Here is a 25718-nt window from a genome sequence, read left to right as displayed (position 1 = left end):
AGTGTCGTTGCTTGCACTGTGCCACTTTGAGTTTTCAAGAGGCCAGAGTCCAATAATTTTACATTTATTATCACCGGCCTAATACAACATTGACAGCATTATTTATTACACTACACTTATACCAGCTTGGCTCAGAACCAAACAGCAAATCAAAAGACTCAGGGCTGGACTTTCATTGAGTCAGGAAAATTCTGCAGGGTTTCAGAAATGGTGAGCAGGATCTGGAGAGGGAAACCCTACCCTTCTTAAGTAAGATCTATTTTTCCCCAGTAGGCGAAAGGGGGTCGATTGTGACTCACACTGTAAAACCTGAATTCAGCAGTACCGAATTCAAATAGACACCATTTGGCTTTTGCATGGACCTTATCCTGCATTCTACGAAATGATTCTGTGATTTTCTTATTCTTTGAATTCCAGCTGGTTTTATTAAATGAACTAGCCAGAGGAGGAAAATAATGAAAACTCAATACAGTAAAATGTGCAGCTTTGTTCAGTCTATCACAGGGGATATTCGGATGCCTGTGGGAACATCACCAGGTCAGTCAGGTCATGAGCCTTAGAGGACACCTGCTGAGGAATCAGGAGCATTTCAAAAGCTAAGTTTGAAACAACTGTCTCATTTTACCCAATTCCCCTCATATCTCTTCCACCCATCACCCTCTCAAATCTTCTCTGTAACCCCATGCTCCTTCCAATGCCCGAGCTACTTCCATTCCTATGTTTTTAACTTCTAATACCTCTATGAATCTTCCATGCCCACGTCTCCCCTATTCAAAACATACAGAAATAGTGAGCCATACATTAACGTTGGTAAGTCTTTGAAATGCTCCTGAAACTGACAAAATAGGAAAACGGGCTCTGAAAATCTCTTTTAGCAAAAAACTGCTAGTGTTACAACCTCAAAATTGTCAATCAGTTACTCACAGACCTGAATCCATTTGCCAGTCTTGCAGCATTCTTAACAAGGTCATCTGAAAACTGTATTGACAGAAGCAGTTTAAATAGATGACTAAATATTGTTGTTGCAGATGGTCTCATTATGAATGCCTGACTGAGCTCCAAGAATGGAAAATGAACTCAGCCACAGTGTGGCAGTCACAGATTAATGAACGAGACATAAATGCTCTTGGAGGGCAAATAAAGTCTATAAAGTTGTTATGATCTTAAGTTTTTACATAACTCATTCTCCAAATTAAAAAAATGGCTGTAGCTCTCAAGAGTTAAAAACTCTGTTGGGCTGTTTTGATTGACAGATGTAGGTCGGAAACAGACTTCATGCCTGGTCGTATTGGTTCAATGAAGCACTATTGTTCCCCAAAGGCTATCATAACATCATTATGCATGCACGGCTGAGTTTCAAACAATTATCTCTGCAGGAGGTTCCAAGATCATAATTTAATTGTTAGCTCAAAGAGGCAATTAAATGATCAGCTGTTTTAGATGTGGGGTCTGAATAGAAATTTATTTTTTTCATTAGAGATTAACCACTTGGAGAGAGTTAAAAGCTTTGAATGGGAGTTTTTTTTACAATCATCTAGTCATAGAAGAACTGTTTTAGATTATGCAGAAAGTGGAATCGTTGTGGGTAGAGATTAGGAACAGCAAAGGGAGGAAGACGCTGGTGGGTGGGACCTCGAGGTCCTTGTGCATGAGTCGCAAAAACCCAGCTTGCAGGTGCAGCAGGTGGTCAGGAAGGCGAATGGGATGCTGGCCTTCATAGCGAGGGGGATTGAATATAAAAGTAGGGAGGTCTTGCTGCGGCTATATAGGGCATTGGTGAGGCCGCAGCTGGAGTACTGTGTGCAGTTTTGGGCACCGTACTTACGCAAGGATATTTTGGCCTTGGAGGGAGTGCAGAGGAGGTTTACTAGGCTGATACCGGAGTTGAGGGGGTTGAGCTATGAGGAGAGGCTGAATAAACTAGGCTTGTACTCGTTAGAGTTTAGAAGAATGAGGGGAGATCTCATTGAGACGTATAAGATGATGAATGGGATGGATAGGATAGAGGTGGAGAGACTCTTCCCGCTCAGAAAGGACAGTAGGACTAGGGGGCACAGCCTCAAGATAAAGGGGGGGCGGTTTAGAACGGAGTTGAGGAAGAACGTCTTCACTCAAAGGATGGTGAATCTCTGGAATTCTCTGCCCGTTGAAGTGGTGGAGGCTACCTCGCTAAATATTTTTAAGACGCAGGTTGATGGGTTTTTGATAAGAGAGGGGAATAAGGGTTATGGGGAGAGGGCGGGAATGTGGAACTGAGCCACGACAGATCAGCCATGATCTTATTGAATGGCGGGGCAGGCTTGAAGGGCCAGATGGCCTACTCCTGCTCCTATTTCTTATGTTCTTATTTTGAGTTTATTTTTGTCATCTCCACATGGTTCCTGAGGTCTGCCCATGATGAACCCTGGGTGTGTGGCGATAGAGATGATATGAAAGGTTTGAGGGGCCATGGGGGATGGGTGGGGAAGAGGGGTTGTGAGGGGTGAGGCGAGAGTGTCTAACAACACATAAAACTGCAACAATATCCCAAAAGATTGAGTCATGTCTTCTAATTGGCCTACCTCAGCATTTGCTCACTATGCTCTGCTTCTGAGGTTATTGCACCTTACTCTATCCTGTATTTACCCTCTTCCTTCGATGATAAAGTTACCCATTTCAGGATCCTTTTTACCAATGCAGGTCTGGCAAACTGGAGCTATCCATCTCGATTACAAAAATGTGGCCTTCAATATCAATTGAATTTATAACAGGAGAAAACTTTAACATCTGTTTCAATATATGTCATTATGTATGCTTTTTGTCTGTTCCAGCTGTTATCCTGCAGTCTGCAGGGTATTGGTGCTATAACTTAGCTAACCTTTAAACAGAAGATTCTATGTTCAACTCCCACAGGTGTCTATTAGATGTAACAACCTTGTAAAGTGAATGGCACTCTTGAAATTGTGTCACCTCAGAGGATCTTTTCCTTGGGAAGCAGATTGTGCAGCCCAAGTAAAGCAACATTTGGTGGCTGTGTCACTGCAATTTTAACATCAATGAGAAAGAAACAATGAATAGCAGCTTCCCTTGAGGGACAATATTTTGTGTTTCATCAACATGTTGAGGCTCAGTAATTTGTACATCTGATGATAACAGGTTCAAACAAAAGCAAATGAATAACAGCAACACGCATAGGTTTAGCACAGTGGCATAATGGTTAACACTGCTGCCTCACAGTGCCAGGGACCTGGGTTTGATTTCTGGCTTGTGTCAATGTCTGTGTGCAGTTTGCACATTCTCCCCATGTCTGCATGGGATTCCTCCAGGTGCTGTGGTTTCCTCCTACAATCTGAAAGATGTGCTGGTTAGGGGCACTGACCCGAACAGTCAATGAACTGTTGCGACTCGGAGAATTTCACAGTAACTTCATTGTAGTGTTAATGTCAGCCTTACTTGTGACTAAGAAGTAAACTTCATTTTGTTTTACTTTTTAAGGCACTAAAATAGTTCAAAGTCTTTTCCCAGTTGTTTTATCAAACAACATTTTTGGACAAAACTACAAAAGGAGATTTTAGAACAGGTGGAAGAGGTAGATTTTAAGAGGCACTTTAAAGGAGAGACACATCGAGAGCTTTAGGCAAAGAATCCCAGAGCTCAGGGCTTAGGCAGCTGAAGACACAGCTGGCAAGCTTTGAGTGACTAAAATTGGGATGTGCATGAGGCCAGATTGGAAAAGCACAGAGATCTCGAAAACAATCAGCGTTTAACATAACTCTTTGCATATTTTTTTAAACTAAGAGCATAAGAAGCAGGAGTAGAAGTCAGCCGTTTGACTCTTCAAGCCTGCTCTGCCATTCAATAAGGTCATGGCTGGTTGTTCTGCCTCAATTCCATTGCCCCACACAACTCCCAAAATCCTTTCATTCCTACTTAAAATTGAAATCATGCTGCAGTTGGGAACACCAGCTCCTTAAGTTGGCGTGATAGATAACAGGTGGATGAGGATGGTGTGATGGGCTGTTTCAAAGGCCCGCCACAGTACATCATGTGAGTTTGGTACATGGTTGTCAGGCAGCCTAGCTCTCAACATACCTTCCCCCCCCCCCCCCAACCAAACTCTTTAATCTCTGATGCCTCCTCATATCCCCTTTGTCCCCTCCATGCCCCCTCACATTAAATAAAAGCTAATACTCCCCTTCAAGCAATGTAAACAGACCTGCATAAGCTGAGTTCATCTTCCATTCTTGGAGCTCAGTCAAGCATTCATAATGAGGCCATCTGCGACAAAATTTAACCATCTATTCAAACTGCTTCTGTCAATATAGTTTTCAGATGGCCTTGTTAAGAATGAAGGGCTGAGCTCCAAGATTGACAAATGGATTCAGGTCTGTGAGTAGCTGATCGACTTTCTTATAAGGTTGTAAGGGTCACAATTTTTTTTGTAAAAGAAATTTTCACAGACTGTTTTCCTATTTCATCTGTTTCAGGAGCATTTCAAAAACATGCCAATGTTAATTTATGGCTCACCATTTCTGTACATTATGAATACTGGAGAAGTGGGCATGGCAGATTCATGGGGGTATCGAAGTAAAAACATAGGAATGCAAGGGGCTCAGGCATTGGAAGGAGCATGGGGGAACAGAGGGGATATGGGGGGAATGATGGTGTATTGGGGATATGAGGGGAATAGGATAAAATGAGACAGTGTTGGCAAGACCTTTCAAACTTACCTTTTGAAATGTTCCTGACTTCTCAGCAGGTATCCTCCAAGGCTCACTACCCCGTGTAGTAGACTGAACAAAGCTGTACATTTAACTTTGTCTAGTTTTGCTATTTTTTTTCTCCTCTGGCTCATTCCTTTAGCAAAACCAGCTGGAATTTAATGAATAAAAAAAACATAGAATCCCTACAGTGCAAAAGGAGATCATTCAGCCCATCAAGTTTGCACTGAATCTGCAATCAAGCATCTTACCTAAGCCCTATCTCCACATATTCACCCCACTAATTTCCTTAACCTATAGATAGGCACTAAGGGGCAATATACCATGGCCAATCCACCAAACCTGCATGTCTTTGGATTATGGGAGGAAACTACAGCACCTGGAAGAAACCCATGCAGACGTGGGAAAAACACGCAAACTCCACACAGTCACCCACTTAAGGATGGAATTGAACCTGGGACAATGTGAATGGCACTGTGACACAGTAGTTAGCATTGCTACTTCACAGCGCCAGGGTTTGATTTCCAGCTTGGGTCACTATCTGTGCAGAATCTGCATGTTCTCTGTGTCAGGTGTCTTCTGGGTGCTCAGTTTCCTCCCACAGTCCAAAAGACATGCTGGTTAGGTGAACTGGCTATGCTAAATTCTCCTTACTGTACCTGTAAAGGCACCAGGGTGTGGCAACTAGGGAATTTTCACAGTAAGTTCATTGCAGTGTTAATGTAAGCCTACTTGTGACACTAATAAATAAAATAAATTGCAGCAGTGGTAATCACTGTGCCAATTAAATAAGAAGTTTAACAACAGCACATCTTGCATCGGCAGTTCTTCATTCAACCGTATCTAACCATTAAAATATCTAATTCAAGTATTTTTCGTCCCAAAGTTCTCTGGATTAGTATTCAAAATGTGGGTATGCCGGTGTTGGACTGGCGTAAACACAGTGAAAAGTCTGACAACACCAGGTTTTAGTCCAACCTATTTATTTGATAATATACTCACAAGCTTTCGGGGTTAGCCCTTTTGTCAGGTGAATGGAGAGTTCTGGCCTCAGACAGAGCATATAAAGCACAGACAGTTTAGAGATTACTGATTAGAATGCGAATCCTTACACCTAACCTGCTGTTCAAGACCTGAAGTGGCTGATAATGTGAGTGGAAGGAGCACTGATCACAGTTTAAAGAGATGTGTATTGTCTCCAGACAGTACAGTAAGTGAGGTTTTGCAAAACCAGGCAAGTCACGGGGGTTACAGATAGTGCGACATGAACCCAAGATCCCTGTTGAGACCGTCCTCATGTGTGCGGAACTTGGCTATCAGTCTCTGTTCAGCGACTCTGCGCTGTCGTGTGTCGTGAAAGCCGCCTTGGAGAATGCTTACCCGAAGGTCAGAGGCTGAATGCCCGTGACCACTGAAGTGTTCGCCAACAGGAAGGGAACAGTCTTGCCTGGTGACTGTCGAGCGATGTTCATTCATCCGTTGTCGTAGCGTCTGCGTGGTCTCCCCAATGTACCATGCTTCGGGACATCCTTTCTTGCAACGTATCAGGTAGACAATGTTGGCCGAGTTGCAAGAGTATTTACCATGTACCTGGTGGACGGTATTCTCACGTGTGATGATGGTATCCATGTCGATGATCCGGCATGTCTTGCAGAGGTTGCTGTGGCAGGGTTGTGTGGTATTGTGGTCACTGTTCTCCTGAAGGCTGGGTAGTTTGCTGCGAACAATGGTCTGTTTGAGGTTGTGTGGTTGTCTGAAAGCAAGAAGTGGGGGTGTGGGGATAGCCCTGGCGAGATGTTCGTCTTCATCAATGATATGTTGAAGACTCTGGAGAAGATGTCGTAGCTTCTCCGCTCCGGGGAAGTACTGGACGACGAAGGGTACTCTGTCCACTGTGTCCCGTGTTTGCCTTCTGAGGAGATCGGTGCGGTTTTTCGCTGTGGCGCATCGGAACTGCCGATCTATGAGTCGAGCACCATATCCTGTTCTTATGAGGGCATCTTTCAGGGTCTGGAGGTGTCTGTCACGATCCTCCTCATCTGAGCAAATCCTGTGTATACGGAGGGCTTGTCCATAGGGAATGGCTTCTTTAACATGTTTAGGGTGGAAACTGGAGAAGTGGAGCATTGTGAGATTGTCTGTGGGCTTGCAGTACAGTGAGGTGCTGAGGTGACCGTCCTTAATGGAGATGCGTGTGTCCAAGAATGCAACTGATTCTGGGGAATAGTCCATGGTGAGTCTGATGGTGGGGTGGAATTTGTTGATATCATTATATAGTTGTTTCAGTGATTGTTCACCATGAGGCCAAAGGAAGAAAATGTCATCGATGTATCTAGTGTACAGCATCGGTTGAAGATTCTGTGCAGTGAAGAAGTCTTGTTCGAACCTGTGCATGAAGATGTTGGCATATTGAGGTGCAATTTGGTCCCCATGGCTGTTCCATGTGTCTGGATGAAAAACTGGTTGTTGAAGGTGAAGACATTGTGGTCCAGGATAAAGCGGATGAGTTGTAAAATTGCATCTGGAAACTGGCAGTTGTCTGCATTGAGTACTGAGGCAGTCGCAGCAATGCCATCGTTGTGGGGGATGTTGGTGTAGAGCGCTGAGACATCCATTGCGACGAGGAGTGTCCCTGGTTCAACTGCTCCGTGTGTGCTGAGTTTCAGCAGGAAGTCCGTAGTGTCGCGACAAAAGCTGGGGGTTCTTTGTACAATGGGTTTCAGGATGCCCTCGACGTAGCCGGAGAGGTTCTCACACAGAGTTCCATTGCCCGATACGATGGGACGGCCAGGTGTGTTTGCCTTGTGTATCTTTGGGAGGCAGTAGAGATCTCCAATGCGGGGAGTACGTGGAATGAGAGCACGGAGGGTGCTCTGAAGGTCCGGATCAAAGGTCTTGATCAGATTGTTGAGTTGACGAGTGTGTTCTTTGGTCGGATCTGTGGGTAATTGTCTGTAGTGTTCCTCATTGTTTAGTTGTCGGTACACTTCTTTACAGTAATCCGTTCTGTTCAGTATGACGATGGCCCCTCCTTTGTCTGCTGGTTTGATGACAATGTTGCGGTTTGTCTTGAGAGCGTGGATGGCGTTGCGTTGTGCTTGGGTGATGTTCGGGGCTGTCTTGTGAGTGCGGCTGATGAATCTGGTGTTAACGCACCTCCTGATGGTTTGGGCATACAAATCCAGTCGAGGGCAGCGGCCTTCTGGAGGAGTCCAATTGGATTCTCCGGAGTCTTCAACATATCATTGATGAAGACGAACATCTCGCCAGGGCTATCCCCACACCCCAACTTCTTGCTTTCAGACAACCACACAACCTCAAACAGACCATTGTTTGCAGCAAACTACCCAGCCTTCAGGAGAACAGTGACCACAATACCACACAACCCTGCCACAGCAACCTCTGCAAGACATGCCGGATCATCGACATGGATACCATCACACGTGAGAATACCATCCACCAGGTACATGGTAAATACTCTTGCAACTCGGCCAACATTGTCTACCTGATACGTTGCAAGAAAGGATGTCCCGAAGCATGGTACATTGGGGAGACCACGCAGACGCTACGACAACGGATGAATGAACATCGCTCGACAGTCACCAGGCAAGACTGTTCCCTTCCTGTTGGCGAACACTTCAGTGGTCACGGGCATTCAGCCTCTGACCTTCGGGTAAGCATTCTCCAAGGCGGCTTTCACGACACACGACAGCGCAGAGTCGCTGAACAGAGACTGATAGCCAAGTTCCGCACACATGAGGACGGTCTCAACAGGGATCTTGGGTTCATGTCGCACTATCTGTAACCCCCGTGACTTGCCTGAGTTTGCAAAACCTCACTTACTGTACTGTCTGGAGACAATACACATCTCTTTAAACTGTGATCAGTGCTCCTTCCACTCACATTATCAGCCACTTCAGGTCTTGAACAGCAGGTTAGGTGTAAGGATTCGCATTCTAATCAGTAATCTCTAAACTGTCTGTGCCTTATATGCTCTGTCTGAGGCCAGAACTCTCCATTCACCTGACGAAGGGGCTAACCCCGAAAGCTTGTGAGTATATTATCAAATAAATAGGTTGGACTAAAACCTGGCATTAGTATTCAAACACATTAACGTTGAAATTCATCTTGGGTACAAAATGGTAATGTTGGAATCACCAATAAGCACCATATGATATTTAATTGCACAAAATTGCAATAAAACTGAATGACAGGTGCTGTGGATATCAGACAAACGATCAGACACTACATGCCTTGCATCAACACTTGTAAAATCTCGACCCCATCTTATCCTACAACTCTATACAAGTTCAAGGAACAGCACCTTATTTTTCTATTAAGCACTTGGCAACCCCTTTTGCCTTCATTTAACTTAAAAACTGAACTAAATTTCCCAATTGCTTTGAAGGATGGGGTTTGCAGCTTGTTCATGGGAATGGTTTGATTCCTTGGGTAAGGATTGAAACACCAAGCTGCCCTATACCCATGGCTAATCCCAGAGAGTTGACAACCACCCTACAGCCCTCTCAACACCATGGCCCTAGCTGATTGTCCTTTTGACCTGAGGGAGGGTGGCCATCTTCAGAGGGACGGTGACGTCACGGGCGAGTATGACGTCAGCGCAACGGTGACGCCGGGGCGAGTGTGACGTCAGCGCGGCGGTGACGCCGGGGCGAGTGTGTGTGTGACTCGTGGGGAGGGCAGGCCTGGCGGGGCGCGCATGCGCATGGCCTGCGAGAGGGGGGACCGTGCGGTTGAAGCGGACGCCATCGGAACGAGGTAGCGACAATGTTGGAGGGGTAGGCCTCGGCCTGGAGTTACACACGTCACAGCGCACCCCTAATACAGCAAGCTGAGCGGGGGCCCCCTCACCGACAGCCGGCCCGGCGGCACTTCAAAGAGAGACAAGAGAAAGGAGGAGACCCAAGAAAGAGGAAAGCCATGGACGTGGATATGGACTTAGATCAGGATCTGATGCAGAAATTTAGCTGCATGGGAACCACCGACAAGGATGTGCTCATCTCCGAGTTCCAGAGGCTGCTGGGCTTCCAGCTCAACCCGGCCGGCTGCGCCTTCTTCCTGGACATGACCAATTGGTGAGTGCCAGGCCTCCCCTGCAGGCCCCGCCGTCCTCCTCCTCCCCCTCCCCCGCTCCGGTTGATAGGCCGAGGGTGCTCACTCCGGGGCCTTGTTGTGCGTCTGGCCGCGGATTACATAAGCGGCTTGAGTGGGAGGGGGGACGCTACCATCCGCCTCCCTCCTCCGTTACCGAAGGGGTGATGATTGCTGGAGATTTTGGGGAGGGGCCTCCGTCCCGGCCCTCCGCCTCTGCCACAACGCCGCCGCGCCTTGTTCAACTGGCCGCCCCGCTCCTTTTTCTGTCGAGTCATTTTGCAGCCTAGCTGAAAAGTTGTGCGATTTAATGGTGCCGCCGACCATCTATTTATTGACTCTTTCTTGGCTGTGTTCGGGCAGACTATCAAATGTCTGCTTGCACACTTTGTGGCCAATAAAAGTTGATGAGAATTGGCTACCTTTTATTGTCGTCAATACGTTAATATTTAAAAGTTATAAGTATCCTCATTTGGCAGCAGTCTTCCAGAAAGTTCCACATAACTTGCAATATTTCTCCAGTTATGCTTGAACGCTGTCCTGTCAGAAATTTCCAACTAATTTCAACACATTTTCAATCTGGTAGAATTTGAGAAATCTGCTGATGTGAGATGAAGTTCAAAAGCTGGCCAGACTAAGCACATTTTCTTCCCTTTGTCTTCTGAGTTTTTTCAAAAACAGATCGTAAAAGGGGTTTGATTTACTTGACATATTTCTGAATAGTATTTTTATTTTGTGCAAGTTTTTTTCAGTTGACATAGAAATGCTGAATGTCCAAGCATAGTAAATAACTTTCAAATGTTGACTTTGAAGTTCAAGTTTTGGATTTTCTCAAAAGTGAGATTGAGCGCAGTTGGCTCACTTGTTTGTGTTTGTCATTTTCTGATGAGCTCCACAAAACTAGCCTTAAATGCATTTAACTTTACGTGTTCAGTACGATGTAAACAATTCTGTTGTTTTCACAAATGGCATTTTATGTAAATTAGAGTAATGGCATTCTCTTCTGTTGGATGCTCTTGTGAAGTGCTTTTGAACGTTTTTACGACAGCAAATCTACTACATAAATGCAAGTTGTGGTTTCGGTAGTCTGAGACGGAACTTGCAGTTGACAATGCCTTTCAGTCTTTCAAAATATCCCAAAATGTTTCACTTTCAATTCATTACTTTAGACTGTTTTTTGTCACAGTTAAAACAGGGTTCCACAAACATGATTGAGTTAAATCAACAGTTATTTTGTTGTATATGGGATGTTGGTTGAGTGATAAATTTTGGCTAGAACTGGGAGAGTCCAATCTTCCTTTCCCCTCAAACTAAAAGTAGAAGATATTTGAACAATTCAGGAATTTACTCAAAGTATGAGAAGTTTCCAATTGTTGAAGAAATTATATTTTGCTAGGCCAGGAATTATAATCATAGGTCATTCAGCACCTCATGCGTTAGGCAATCCTGACTCATTATCTATGGTGAGCTAGGTACTACACCAGAAGAAACATCTGTATCCTTCATCCAGATTGATGTGCTGGATTTTAATAGACTGAATCAAATTTTTTATAATTAACCTATACCGTATATCATGGGTGCACTGTTGCAGTTTTTCCACCTTGCACACTGATTTCTAACAGGTATGCTTGTGGCAGGTCTTACATAATATGCAACTACCCCAATAACTGACTTCCTTTAGGAAAGTAAAGTTGCCATAGTCCCTGATGAGCATAGGCTGCTCTGTCCTTTTGAGATGGAGAGTTGACTGGAACTGATTTAACTGAGGTCACCCCATCTCATGAGAGGCAAGGTTGAAAAGGCAGGACTTCACGAATCACCTTAGTCGGTATTGGAATTGAACCCGTGCTGTTAGCGTTGCCCTGCATCACAAACCAGCTGTCTAGCTAACTGACCCCCGACTTTGTTTATATAGTGCCTTTAGTGTAGTGAAAGACCCAAAAAGCTTCATGGATCATAACCAATCTAAATGTGACACTGGCTACTTGAGATATTAGAACAGACGATCAAAAACTTGGTCAGAGACGTAAGGCAGAAGTTGACCTTTGAAGCCTCAAAATAGGGTTTAATTTTCTTTAATATTTAGCATTTATTGTCCATACCTAATTGCCTTTGAGGATGTGGTGATGAGCTGTTTTCTCAAATTGCTACAGTCCAGGTGGTGTAAGGACATACATAGTGCTGCTCTAAACAGTTCCAAGATTTTCATTCAGTGACAATGGAAAAACATTGAACATCCAAGTCAGCATGATGTGGCTTGGAGGGAACTTGCAGATGGTTGTGTTCCCATACACCTGCTGCTCTTATTCTAGGTGGTAGAGGTTGCTGGGATGGAGGGAACCTTGCTGAGTTTTTGCAGTACATCTTGTAGATGGTACAAACTATTGCCACTGCATTGGTGGTTGAGGGAGTGAATGGTTGTGGATAGGGCGCTAATTAAATAGGCTTCTTTGTCATGGGTAGTGTCAAGCCTGTTGAGTGTTGTTGGAGCTGCACTCAGTCTGGCAAGTGGAGAGTATTCTATTACATTCCTGACTTGTCTTGTGGATGGTGGACAGGCTTGGGGAGGCAGGAGCTTGGGGCAGGATTCCTTGCTTCTGACTACTTTGATTTGCCACTTGTCAGACAACGTCTGGATGTCATTTAGGTGTTCCTGCATTTAAGAACATAAGAACATAAGAAATAGGAGCAGGAGTAGGCCATCTAGCCCTTCGAGCCTGCCCTGCCATTCAATAAGATCATGGCTGATCTGTCGTGGCTCAGTTCCACTTTCCCGCCCTCTCCCCATAACCCTTAATCCCTTCTCTTATCAAAAACCCATCAACCCGCTTCTTAAAAATATTTAGCGAGGCAGCCTCCACCACTTCAACGGGCAGAGAATTCCAGAGATTCACCACCCTTTGAGTGAAGAAGTTCCTCCTCAACTCCGTTCTAAACCGCCTCCCCTTTATCTTGAGGCTGTGCCCCCTAGTCCTACTGTCTTTTTTGAGCGGGAAGAGTCTCTCCACCTCTATCCTATCCATCCCATTCATCATCTTATACGTCTCAATGAGATCTCCCCTCATTCTTCTAAACTCTAACGAGTACAAGCCTAGTTTATTCAGCCTCTCCTCATAGCTCAATCCCCTCAACTCCGGTATCAGCCTAGTAAACCTCCTCTGCACTCCCTCCAGGGCCAAAATATCCTTGCGCAGGTGCGGCGCCCAAAACTGCACACAGTACTCCAGCTGCGGCCTCACCAATGCCCTATACAGCTGCAGCAAGACCTCCCTACTTTTATATTCAATCCCCCTCGCTATGAAGGCCAGCATCCCATTCGCCTTCCTGACCACCTGCTGCACCTGCAAGCTGGGTTTTTGCGATTCATGCACAAGGACCCCGAGGTCCCTCTGCACCGTCGCCTGCTGCAGTTTTTCGCCCCGTAAGTAATAGTCCTTCCTACCATTCTTCCTACCAAAGTGGACCACCTCACACTTGCCAACATTAAATTCCATTTGCCATTTCCTGGCCCATTCGCCCAGCCTATCTAGATCCTTCTGCAGACTCTCCACACCCTCCGCACAATTTGCCGTTCCCCCAATCTTGGTGTCATCAGCAAATTTCGACACCCTGCACTCGGTTCCCTCCTCCAGATCATCTATATAAATGGTAAATAGCTGAGGCCCCAGCACCGACCCCTGGGGCACCCCACTAGTCACCATCCGCCAATCCGAATAGCACCCATTGACCCCCACTCTCTGCCTCCTATTTGACAACCAATCCTCTATCCACGCTAACACCCTACCCCCAACTCCATGTCCCCTGACCTTCTGCAATAACCTCTTGTGAGGTACCTTGTCAAACGCCTTCTGAAAATCCAGAAAGACCACATCCACCGGCTCTCCTCTATCCACTGCCCTAGACACATCCTCATAGAACTCCAGTAAATTTGTCAGACACGACTTCCCTTTAATGAAACCGTGTTGCGTCCGCCCTATCAAGCAATTCCCTTCAAGATGCCTCGCAATTTCCTGCTTAATGACGGATTCTAACATTTTACCTACCACAGACGTTAAACTAACCGGCCTATAATTCCCCGCCTTTTGCCTGGCACCCTTCTTAAACAACGGCGTAACATTAGCCGTTTTCCAATCTTCCGGCACTTCCCCGGAATCCAGCGACGTCTGGAAAATAACCACCAAGGCATCCACTATCACCTCCGCCATTTCTTTCAGAACCCTCGGATGCATTCCATCCGGTCCTGGGGACTTGTCCACAATCAGCCCCTCCAGTCTGTCGAGCACCACCTCTCTAGTAACAGTAATGTCATTAAGACCCTCCATTCCTACCACCTTTCCATCGCTAACACCCGGCAAATTATTCACGTCCTCCTCCGTGAAGACAGAAACAAAAAAGTTATTCAAGACCTTCGCCATATCCCCATCTCCTACCACTAGCTCCCCTTTCTCATCCTCTAAAGGACCAACGTTCACCCTAGCCAGCCTCTTCCTTTTTATATATTTATAAAAACTCTTGCTATCCTTTTTTATATTAAGTGCTAGCCCAGCCTCATAGCTTCTCCTACCCTCCTTTATCAACTTCTTTGTCAATCTTTGTTGACATTTAAACCTTTCCCAATCCTCTTCTCGCCCACTGCTCTTAGCTACTCTAAATTCCTCCGCTTTTAATTTAACACTTTCCTTCACCTCCTTCGTTATCCACGGCTTATTACCTCTCTTCCTACTGTCCTTTTTAACCATCGGAATAAATTTCTGCTGAGCACCAAGAAAGATCTCCTTAAAGATCCTCCACTGCTCCTCAGCAGACCTACCTTCCAACACATTCCCCCAGTCCACATTCGCCAATTCTTCTCTCATCCTACCATACTCCCCTCTGTTCAAACAAAGGACGCGTGTCCGGGAACCCACTTTCTCCTCCTCCATCTGCACCAGAAACTCCACCATACAATGATCACTCTCTCCAAGAGGATCCTTCACCGCAAGGTCCCTAATTCTACCCGCCTCATTACATAGCACCAGATCCAAGATAGCTTGCTCCCTCGTCGGCTCCAACACACACTGTTCAAGGAAATGATCCCGGCAGCATTCCAAGAACTCCTCCTCGAGCCCACCTCGTCCAACATGGGTCGACCAATCAATATGCAGATTGAAATCTCCCATAACTACTGCCGTCCCATTCCTGCACGCCGCACTTATTTGCGTGTTAACAGCCCGCCCCACCTCCAGATCATTATTCGGGGGCCTATAGACGACACCCACCAGCGTCTTCCTCCCTTTGCTGTTCCTAATCTCCACCCACAACGATTCCACGTTCTGCTCTTTGGCTCCGATATCATCCCTTGCTACCACCTTGATACTATCCTTAATCAGCAGAGCTACGCCACCCCCTCTTTCCTCCTGCCTATCCTTCCTAAACACTTGATAGCCCTGTACATTCATCTCCCAGTCCCTGTCACCTTGCAGCCACGTCTCTGTAATGGCCACCAGATCGTATCCATTTGTGTCGATCTGCGCCACCAGCTCATCCACTTTATTCCGAATGCTTCGTGCATTCAGATAAAGCGCTTTCATCCCAGCCTTCACCTGGACCCTATTTGCCGTAACGCCACCAATTGGGACATCCTCGGCCTCTTCCCTTACCTGTACCCTATCCTTAACTTTAGACCTCGTAGCGTCACCTACCCTCGCACCCTCCCCCCCTAATTAGTTTAAAGCCCTGTCTACAGTCCTCTTTACTCGATTGGACATGGACTGTTTCAGTATCAAGAATGCTGCTACACATTATGCAGTTGTGTTCTCACTTCTGACCTTTTAATGGAAGGAAGTCATTAAAACAGCTGAAGATGGTTTGGCCTAGGACGCAGCCTTGAGGAACTTCAGCAGTCATGTCCTCAAACTGAGGCGATTGTCCTCCAGCAACCATAGCCATTTTCCTTTGTGTCAGGTATAACTCTATATAAATACTGTGGTGGAGAGTTTTTTTCCTGATTCTCATTGACTCGTTAGATGTACGAGGCCGATTTTTTTTAATGCAAAAAGTAGTGGGTACCTGGAACTTGCTGCCGGGGGAGGTAGTGGAAGCAGATACAATAGTGGCTTTTAAGGGGTATCTTGACAAATATATGAATAGGATGGTAATAGAGGGATATGGCCCCTGGAAGGGTAGGGGGGTTTTAGTTAAGTTGGGCAATAAGGTTGCTGCAGGTTTGGAGGGCCAAAGGGCCTGTTGGTGTGCTATAATTTTCTTTGTTTTGTTCTTTTGACTCCAGTTTTGCTAGGGCTTCTTGATGTCACACTTGGTCAAATGTTACCTTGATGTCAATGTCAAGTCACTTTCGTACAAGCGAACGGCTAGTGTGTGTGTGTTTACCATCTTTGTTTGACACATAGAGGTTGTGAGGATGTGTCTTAGAGTCAAACAAATCTTTCTGATGCCGTCCATATCACGGTTATACAGTGCTGGGAAACGAAATGTCCATTTGTGGGATGGAGAACTGGGGCTGAGTGTTAATGCTGTGGCTGGAAAGTGTGATCAGTGTTCATTTATGTTTCTTTCTTGATTTTCAGAAGGCGTTTGACAAGGTACCTCACAAGAGGTTATTGCAGAAGGTCAGGGGACGTGGAGTTGGGGGTAGGGTGTTAGCGTGGATAGAGGACTGGTTGTCAAATAGGAGGCAGAGAGTGGGGGTCAATGGGTGCTATTCGGATTGGCGGTTGGTGACTAGTGGAGTGCTTCAGGGGTTGGTGCTGGGGCCTCAGCTATTTACCATTTATATCGATGATCTGGAGGAGGGAACCGAGTGTATGGTGTCGAAATTTGCTGATGACACCGAGATTGGTGGAAAGGCAAATTGTGCGGAGGGTGTGGAGAGTCTGCAGAAGGATCTAGATAGGCTGGGCAAATGGGCCAGGAACTGGCAAATGGAATTTAATGTTGGCAAGTGCGAGGTGGTCCACTTTGGTAGGAATAATGGTAGGAAGGATTATTACTTACGTGGAGAAAAACTGCAGCAGGCGACGGTGCAGAGGGACCTCGGGGTCCTTGTGCATGAGTCGCAAAAACCCAGCTTGCAGGTGCAGCAGGTGGTCAGGAAGGCGAATGGGATGCTGGCCTTCATAGCGAGGGGGATTGAATATAAAAGTAGGGAGGTCTTGCTGCGGCTGTGTAGGGCATTGGTGAGGCCGCAGCTGGAGTACTGTGTGCAGTTTTGGGCGCCGTACTTACGCAAGGATATTTTGGCCTTGGCGGGAGTGCAGAGGAGGTTTACTAGGCTGATGCCGGAGTTGAGGGGGTTGAGCTATGAGGAGAGGCTGAATAAACTAGGCTTGTACTCGTTAGAGTTTAGAAGAATGAGGGGAGATCTCATTGAGACGTATAAGATGATGAATGGGATGGATAGGATAGAGGTGGAGAGACTCTTCCCGCTCAAAGGACAGTAGGACTAGGGGGCACAGCCTCAAGATAAAGGGGGGGGGGGCGGTTTAGAACGGAGTTGAGGAAGAACTTCTTCACTCAAAGGGTGGTAAATCTCTGGAATTCTCTGCCTGTTGAAGCGGTGGAGGCTACCTCGCTAAATATTTGTAAGAAGCGGGTTGATGGGTTTTTGATAGGCAAGGGGATTAAGGGTTATGGGGAGAGGGCGGGAATGTGGAACTGAGCCATGACAGATCAGCCGTGATCTTATTGAATGGCGGGGCAGGCTCGAGGGGCCAGATGGCCTACTCCTGCTCCTATTTCTTATGTTCTTATGTAAATGCAGCACCAAAATTTTTGGGGCTCAAAAGTTGTGTTATATGTCAGGTTATCTTGTATGCTGAGATCAACAACACTATTAAGGAGCATCTTAAAGGAAGAGAGCAAATAAGATCGAAAAATGGCATTTCCAAACTTGGAATCAATGTGCATTTGGCTACAGCAGCCAATAGCTTTTTAAAATTCATTTATGGGATAAGGGCTTTGCTGGTGAGCATAGCATTTATTGCCCATTCCTAATTGCGCTCGAAGGCTGTGGTGAGCTGTGTTCTTGAACAGTCCTTGAGGTTTAGATATACACACCCTGCTGTTATGGGGAGAGTTTTAAGAGTTTGACTTAGTGACAATGAAGAGACAAAGATATATTTCCAAATCAGGATGGTGAGAAACTTAAAGGGGAACCTCCAGGTTTCTGATGTCCTTTCCCTTCTAGATGATAGTGGTCATGGGTTTGAAAGGTGCTGCCTAAGAAACCTTGGTGAGTTCCTGCAGTACATCGTGTAGATGATATACACTGCCGTTAGTGTTCATCAGTGATGGGGGAGGAGTGAATGTTTCTGGAAAGAGTCCTAATAGTGAGCTGCTTTGTCTTGGATGGTGTCAAGCTTCTTCGGTGTTGTTGGAGCTGCAGTCATCCAGAAAAGTGGAGAGTATTCCATCACACTCCTAACTTGTGCTTTGACCAACTTTCAGAAGTCAGGACATGTATGGCAAGATTCCGAGCCTCTGATCTGCTTTTAGTATCCATCACAGTATTTGTATGGCTAGTCCAGTTCAATTTCTGATCAATGATAACACTCAGGGCATTAATAGTAGAGTGATTTAAAATTAGGGATGTGCAAGAGACTGAATTGGAGGACCTTAGGGATCTGTGATTTGTAGAGCTGAAGGATTTGGGCAGCACTGAGTGATTTGAAAACAAGGATGAAAATTTTAAATTCGAGCCCACACTGGACTGGAAACCACTAAGTGATTTGAGATGAAGGTAGGAGGCCTTGCTTTTGGAGCAGCTATGTAGTCTGAAGTCAGATCACATATTTGAGGTCAGTCAGGATACCCAAGTTGGGAGTGATCTGGTTCAGGAGGAATGGAATTTGTGCAGGGACTAAAGACTTGTTTTCAGGCTGCCCAGTATTTACCAGTGTTGGATGTTGAATAAGCAACATGACAAAAAAAAGTAGTAGTCTTTGAGAGAGGTGGTGGTGATCATGAGGTAGAGCTGCGAATCATTGATGTACCCATGGAGCCTGGCAAGTTTTTGGATTATGTTGCGAGAAGGTAACTGAGAAATTGGTATGGCTCAAGATCAGACCATGGGGAGCACCGGACATAGTGGTATAGAAGTGATTGTATGTGATTTTTTTTGGATCAGTGAAGAATTGAGAAAGACTAGTGCAGTCTCACCTGCTGAACGATGGAGAGGTATTCAAGGGACATGGTCAACTATATCAAAGTTGCAGTCAAACAGCAAAGGATGAGGAGAAATATTTCACCACAGTCTCAGGGTGCTATATGTGACTTTGCTGTCTCGCAGTTGCAAGGGTGAAAATCTGTTTGGAGGGATTCAAACATGGAACTTTTTGGAAAGGCGCTTGTGGATTTTGATGTTGGTAACATATTCAGAACTTAGGAAAAGAGAGAGTTGAAGATGGAACAGTAGTTTGCAAGGTCAGGAATCAAGGGTGAGTTTTATTGAGTTGAGGGCTGGTGACAGCAGATTTGAAAAGGAGGGAGTTCTGAGGAAACTGATCTTTTAATACATTGAAGAGACTGGTGAGCTGAGGGTTGAGCATTGCTTTCTTGGACCCTCCCCCATTTGGATAAAGATGTTTTCAGATTCCTTCTCAAGGATTGTACTATAATTCTGTATTTGTTTTGCTAATAGGCTTTGTGGTGATTACTACCTTTGTGTTACATATAGTATGATCTGCATTGTATAGCTTCTAAAAGTGAGGAGAGTTCTTGTGTTTATAAGAATCTGGATTTTGCAGTCAGTGGCGAAGCCAAGATCATAGAATCACTACAGCACAGGAGGAGGCCATTTGGTCCACGAGTCTGTACCGAACCACAGTCCCACCCAGGCCCTATTCTCACAACCCCACACGTTTACCCCACTCATCTCCCTGACACACTAGAGTCAATTTAGCACGGCCAGTCAACCTAACCTGCACATCTTTGGACTGTGGGAGGAAACTGGAGCACCGGGAGGAAACTGGAGCACCCAGAGGAAATCCATGCAGATACTGGGAGAAAGTGCAAACTCCATACAGGGTACTTACTCATCATGTGTTAGAAGGAGAGATCCATCGGCCTCTGGTGACAACTTTTAATTCTTTGCGTATTTAGCAGCAGCTTTCTTTCATCGGGATTTCCAGAGTTGAGCTGCATTGATGTCATGGAGATGTCCAAGCAGTCAAATACATTAAAGAATTCCCACGTGCAATTATGAAATGAAAAGCACTAATAAAATCACTTCAACAAATTTTAAAGAGCGAAACACAGATTGGGGCATGCACCTGAGAATACACCTTGGATGAAATATGAATAAACTCTGAAAAGAAATTAATTAATTTAATAAGGGGTTAAAAATTTATGAACTATTATGATGAAGATATTTTAACAACATTCCAAGTACTACTTGGACCCACATTTGTGTTTGTTAGTTATTACTTGGATCCTTATTAAAAATGCATCTCGGTGAATAATTTTGATCTTTTATGGAGATATGCAAGCCTAACAGGGAGGTTCCTATCAGATAATTGATTTTGCTGATTGCTGGCTCCAGGGTTGTGGAGCTGTTTGTAGTACAGCCTGTGGCAGAACATTGAATGACAGATTGCAATTTAAGAATTTCTGCGTCAATTTATGCTTGAGGAACTGCTGACTCATGAGTCAGATTCAGAGGACGTTTCGTTATCAAAAACTCTATAAATAACAGATCATTGTCCTATTTCTGCCCCAATGAAAACATTGATTTTTGGAGACTGGGAGCATGATGTATCAATTTTAACTCCACTGCTATGCCAGCTCTCATTGCCAGAATGCCAATGATCAATATGTTTTGCTTTAGTGAAGTATCTTAGCCCACGATGGCACTATCTGATCTTGACAGCTGTTCTCTGCCAATTCGTGATTGAAATTGTTGGTGAGAGGAGAGCACAACTCACTTGTTCCTGCTATTAAATCAGAAGTAATGGACAAAACAAGCCAAAATATTTCCTGTTGAGAATGGATTGACAGAATGTTTGTATAATAAAAACATTGACTTTTGGAGACTGGGAGCATGATGTATCAATTTTAACTCCACTGCTATGCCAGCTCTCATTGCCAGAATGCCAATGATCAATATGTTTTGCTTTATTGAAGTATCTTAGCCCACAATGGCACTATCTGATCTTGACAGCTGTTCTCTGCCAATTCGTGATTGAAATTGTTGGTGAGAGGAGAGCACAACTCACTTGTTCCTGCACAAAACAAGCCAAAATATTTCCTGTTGAGAATGGATTGACAGAATGTTTGTATATGAAAAAATAAGCAATTGTCGTTCGTGTTTGAGTCTTGAAAACAAAATCCAGGCTGACACTTGATTACAGTACTGAATGTGAGCTGCGCTAATGAAGGTCTTTTGGATAAGAAATTAGCTAAGGCTCCTTCAGGTGAACATGAAATATTCCCTTTAAAGAAAGACTTATATTCATAAATGTTTTTTGTCAACACCAGATGTCCAAAGTGCTTAACAGTCCATTAAGTTAGTTTAAAGTCCAGCCACTTGTAATGTGAAAACCTGTTTTGTAGAGGAACTAATAATCTGGCCAGTATTTATTCTTCAACGACAGTTCAGTACAGAAGTCTGATCGTTACCAAATTGCTCTTTATGGGCTCTTGTGCTCTATTGTGTTGTTAACTATCGATATTCTCTTGATTAATTCAAGAGGTCCTGTGGTGAGTCAATTTGTTGGCATAGAATCATTGGTTCAGCAATGATATCGACACTGGCTCAGCCATGTTCGTCAGATAGATGATTCTGGGTGACATGGTGACACAGTGGTTAATGCTGTTGCCTCTTGGCACCAGGGACCTGGATTTAGTTCCAGCCTTGGGTCATTGTCTGTGTGGACTTTGCTCATTCTTCCCCTGTCTGTGAGGGTTTCCTCTGGGTGCTCAGATTTCCTTCCATGCTCCAGAGATGTGCAGGTAAGGTTTATTGGCCATGCTAAGTTGCCCCGTGGCGTCAGGGGAACTAACAGGGTAAATACTTTGGTTTACAGGGATAGGGTCGAGGTAGGGTTACTGTTGGTGCAGGCTTGATGGGCCAAATGGCTTCTTCAACGTTATAGGGGTTTTATTGTGGCCGCAAAATCTAAAACTGTCCTAAATGTTCGTACTTCAACTACAAGGACATTGCAAGTTTGATGTGAAGGTGATGGATATTGAACTTCACAATTGGGAGATGACTATGACCTCTGATGGTTCGGTTTGGAGGTGAGCATAAATGAAAAACTCATCTAGCTGAGAGGAGGCCTGGAGGAAATGGCAGCCAGTACTACCTTGGCCCACTGTCTTGTGGCAAACTCTTGTGCCAGAATGGTGATGCTGGGCCAAGAGTTGACCAGCACAGAGTAAACCATTGTCTTACTAGACAGAATGCTGCTGATGAATGCATAATTAACAACTTTCCCTTGCAACTTCCCAGCTGCACTGCATCCCAGAACTTGTGGTGCAGCTGCAAACTGCCCATGTACACGAAGCGGTCCTTTTAAGATGTACCATGGCAGTGCCAACATTAAGGGCACTTAAATGGTCATTGGATAAACATATGGATGATATTAGAATAGTGTAGGTTAGATAGGTTTTAGATTGGTTTCACAGGTTGGCGCAACATCAAGGGCTGAAAGGCCTGTACTGCGTTGTAATGTTCTATGTCTTAAAGGAATATTGCAGTTCAACAAATAGGCCATGCACAGTGCAAGGATGTTCGATGCAACAACAATGACTGCCCTGAGAAAGTTTGTTGTAAAGTGCTTGAGGATGTACTAAGCTCATGAAAGACTGTTAAGTTTTTTTCTATGGACCTGTACTACTTTGCAGCCCCAAGTTTTTTTTGCCTAAGTTTCATGTACTGTTTAAGAAGTAACTGTGCCAGACCATTGCAGTTAGCACATGCTGTATGGAGCAGGATCTATGGCTGCTACAGGTGCAACTTCAAAGCTTTAAAACAGCCAAAGACACCTAAGGTCCATCAATGTGATTTTGATGGCAGAACAAAATCACAAACAAGGTATTTCATTGTGCTGAGCTCAACAGCATGGAGACCATCTGCCAGAAAATTCAACATCAAGGGGTAGGGCAAGCCAATTATCCCACATGGGTGACTGTGGAAAGCACTTTGGGATGTTTCATTACATTAATGGTGCTATACAAGTTGTTATAGACTGGTACCGAAGGACCGGGATAATGGCGAACTGTTATAACACATGTGCCAAGCTTTTCCTCTTTCTTTTGCCCATTCTAATTTGTCAATCCAGCCTAATAGACAATTTCCTCTTAAATGCAGTCTGATGCTGATATGCCACTGCAAAAATGTTCTCAAATCAAATCGCAGCTTTGTTTTGTTTGTTTTCCTTTTTCTTCTAAGTTCTGAATGCTGAGGCCAATCGTTAAACTCAACTGCCATATTGACTGAGAATAGATAACTTGGCGCAGGTTATGTGATCAAACCTGGGACCTTCTAATATGTATGGCAGAGGTCCACGTTGGATAATATGTTTAAGGCTAAGATACTAGAGCCTAATATCAATTTTTTCACATGTTAACTGAGGAGGAATATTCTTCTTTTTGTTATGCTGTGTGATGCTTGCTTAATACTGTTTTGGATTTGGTCTTAAATATACTTCTGATTTCTTGTCCTGGATGTTATGTTGTGTTCAAGATGGCTGGGATAATTCAATCAGTGGTGCCATGGGAATAAATTTAGAATAAAATTTTCCCCCCTTCAACATGTTTGAGTGATTTGCTTTTTCTGCCTGACTCTGCCATCCAATAAATCAAAGGCAATCCGTAGTATCACCAGAATTGTGTATTTCGTAGTATTTCAGTCATAACTGAGGTTCCAAATTCCTAAGTTTTCCATTTTGAGAATGATTGGTAGAATAGGAAATGTCAGTTAATAGTCTTGCCCGACATTTTTCTGCCACTGTAGGCTGAATTTTCCATGGAGTGGCAATCACTGTTGGATTGCTATTTGCTCCTTTTTTACTTGCCTTAGCTTCTCGTTTCTTGCCTGGACGTCCAATCTGGACCTGCTGTGAGATATGTTGCGCAGCTGCTCTTCAAGCCCATAAGATTTTTGGATGAAGTAAAGACACGCCCCCTTTGTCCAGCACTACCTGCAATGTTCCAGTAGGTTTAAATGTCCCAGCTACTCCCACAGGAGAGAAAATAAGCATGTATGGTAGATGGGAAGCGTTCAGATTTTATTTATTCTCGTCACATGTCTTAACGTACAGTGAAAAGTATTATTTCTTGCATGCTGTACAGACAAAACATACTGTTTATAGAGAAGGGAAGCAGAGAGTGCAGAATGTACTGTTACAGTCATAGCTAGGGTGTAGAGAAAGATCAGCTTAATACATGGTAGATCCATTGAAAAGTCTGATAGCAGCAGGGAAGCAGTGTTCTTTTTAAAGTTGTTGAAGTTTGTTTATTAGTGTCTCAACAAGGCTTACATTAACATTGCAATGAAGTTACTATGCAAAAGTTGCTGTGAAGTTACTGTTCTTGCGTTGGTTGGTACGTGATCTCAGACTTTTGTATCTTTTTCCTGTCAGAAGAACATGGAAAAGAGTATGTTTGGGGTGTGTGGTTCCTCATAGAATTAGTGTAGTTGCTCAGGAGTTCGAACTGCTTTATTCCTTTGAACCTTTCCTGGTTCTGCTAGGAGAGTTCGAACCTCTGAAATCTCACTGACTTTAAATCAATTTCAGAGGGTTCCAGATTCAGGGTAATTGCCCAGCAGAAATAGAAAGTTCCTGGGCAATTCCTCTGCAGTCCTTGCCTGGGGACTTCTGAGGGGTTCCCCAGTGCACCTTCTGGGGTACTTCGAGGGAACAGAGGTAATAAAATGTCTCAAAGTGCTTCAAAGGAACATTATAAAACTAATTATGACACCAAGCCCCATGAGAAGGTATTACATCTGATGACCAAAAACTTGGATTCAAGCAAGGTTTTAATGGAGGGAAGTGAATTAGCAAGCTGTCGGGATGGTATTCCAAAGCTTGGGGTTCACAGAACAGCGGGTATAGTATCAATGGTGGAGCAATTAAAACTGGCAGTGCGCAAGATACCAGAATTAGAGGAGCAGCTATCTCATATTCAGATTACATGATATTGGAGTGTAGAGGCCTCCAAAAATGAGAAAATAAACAGTCTTACCGGTGGCGCAAAAATGAGGTTAGATATGCATCTTGGAGTCATGTGATGCCAAGAATCTGAATCAATTGAAAGTTTAAAGTTTATTTATTAGTCAGAAGTAGACTTAAGTTAACACTGCAACAAAGTTACTGTGAATCCCCAGTCACCACACTCTGGCACCTATTCGAGTTCACTGAGGTAGAATTTAGGATGGCCAATGTACCTAACCAGCACATCTTTCGGATTATGAGGGGAAACCAGAGCACCCAAAGGAAACCCATGCAGAAGGAGGGAAAACGTGCAGAATCCATGTGACCCAAGCCAGGAATTGAACTCAGATCCATGGCGATGTGAGGCAACAGTGCTGCCTTGCTTCTGAGTAGAAGGATGGGACCACTAGCTGGGGAACAGAGTTTGGAGCAGGACCGAAAGCAGTGGTGTCTTTCTTCGCCAATGTTTGATTGTAAAACATCTAATTCAGTATTGAATGTCAGATAAGCAGAGTTTGATAGTTTAGCAACAGTGGTGGAGTTGAGAAAGGTGGCAGTGAGATAGAGTTAGGTGTTGTCAATGTACGTGTGAAGACTAATGCTGTGCCTTCAAATGGATTTGCCAAGGGGCAGCATGTAGCTGAGAAACAGGAGGAGGCCATGCATCAATCCTCAGGCGATAGAGGAAGTAAGGGAGCAGGGAGAGAAGAAGCGTTTGCAAGTTCAGAAAATGCTGCACAATCTCAGCAGGTCT

The 25718-nt window shown here is 44.6% G+C and overlaps 1 protein-coding gene across 4 annotated transcripts in view; it reads left to right on the top strand.

Moving 5' to 3' along the window:
- Nucleotides 1-9412: 9412 nt before the first annotated feature.
- The window catches only part of ilrun (inflammation and lipid regulator with UBA-like and NBR1-like domains), an 81566-nt gene continuing 65260 nt past the window's right edge, over nucleotides 9413-25718 (top strand). For 2 of the 4 annotated variants that reach the window (XR_013889252.1, XR_013889253.1), the window contains exon 1: nucleotides 9414-9796. Coding sequence is in view for 2 of the 4 variants with exons in the window: in XM_080210237.1 (XP_080066363.1) it covers nucleotides 9642-9796 (155 nt within the window). In the remaining 2 variants the exon portion in view is untranslated. Of the gene's footprint in view, nucleotides 9797-25718 lie in introns of all 4 variants that reach the window. The other 2 variants (XM_080210237.1, XM_080210238.1) reach the window with 2 other exon arrangements.

This window comes from Carcharhinus amblyrhynchos, chromosome 22 (assembly GCF_965287045.1).
Source record: "Carcharhinus amblyrhynchos chromosome 22, sCarAmb.v2.hapA, whole genome shotgun sequence".
NCBI classification, from domain to species: Eukaryota; Metazoa; Chordata; class Chondrichthyes; order Carcharhiniformes; family Carcharhinidae; genus Carcharhinus; species Carcharhinus amblyrhynchos.
This window is presented reverse-complemented; position numbering and strand designations above follow the sequence as displayed.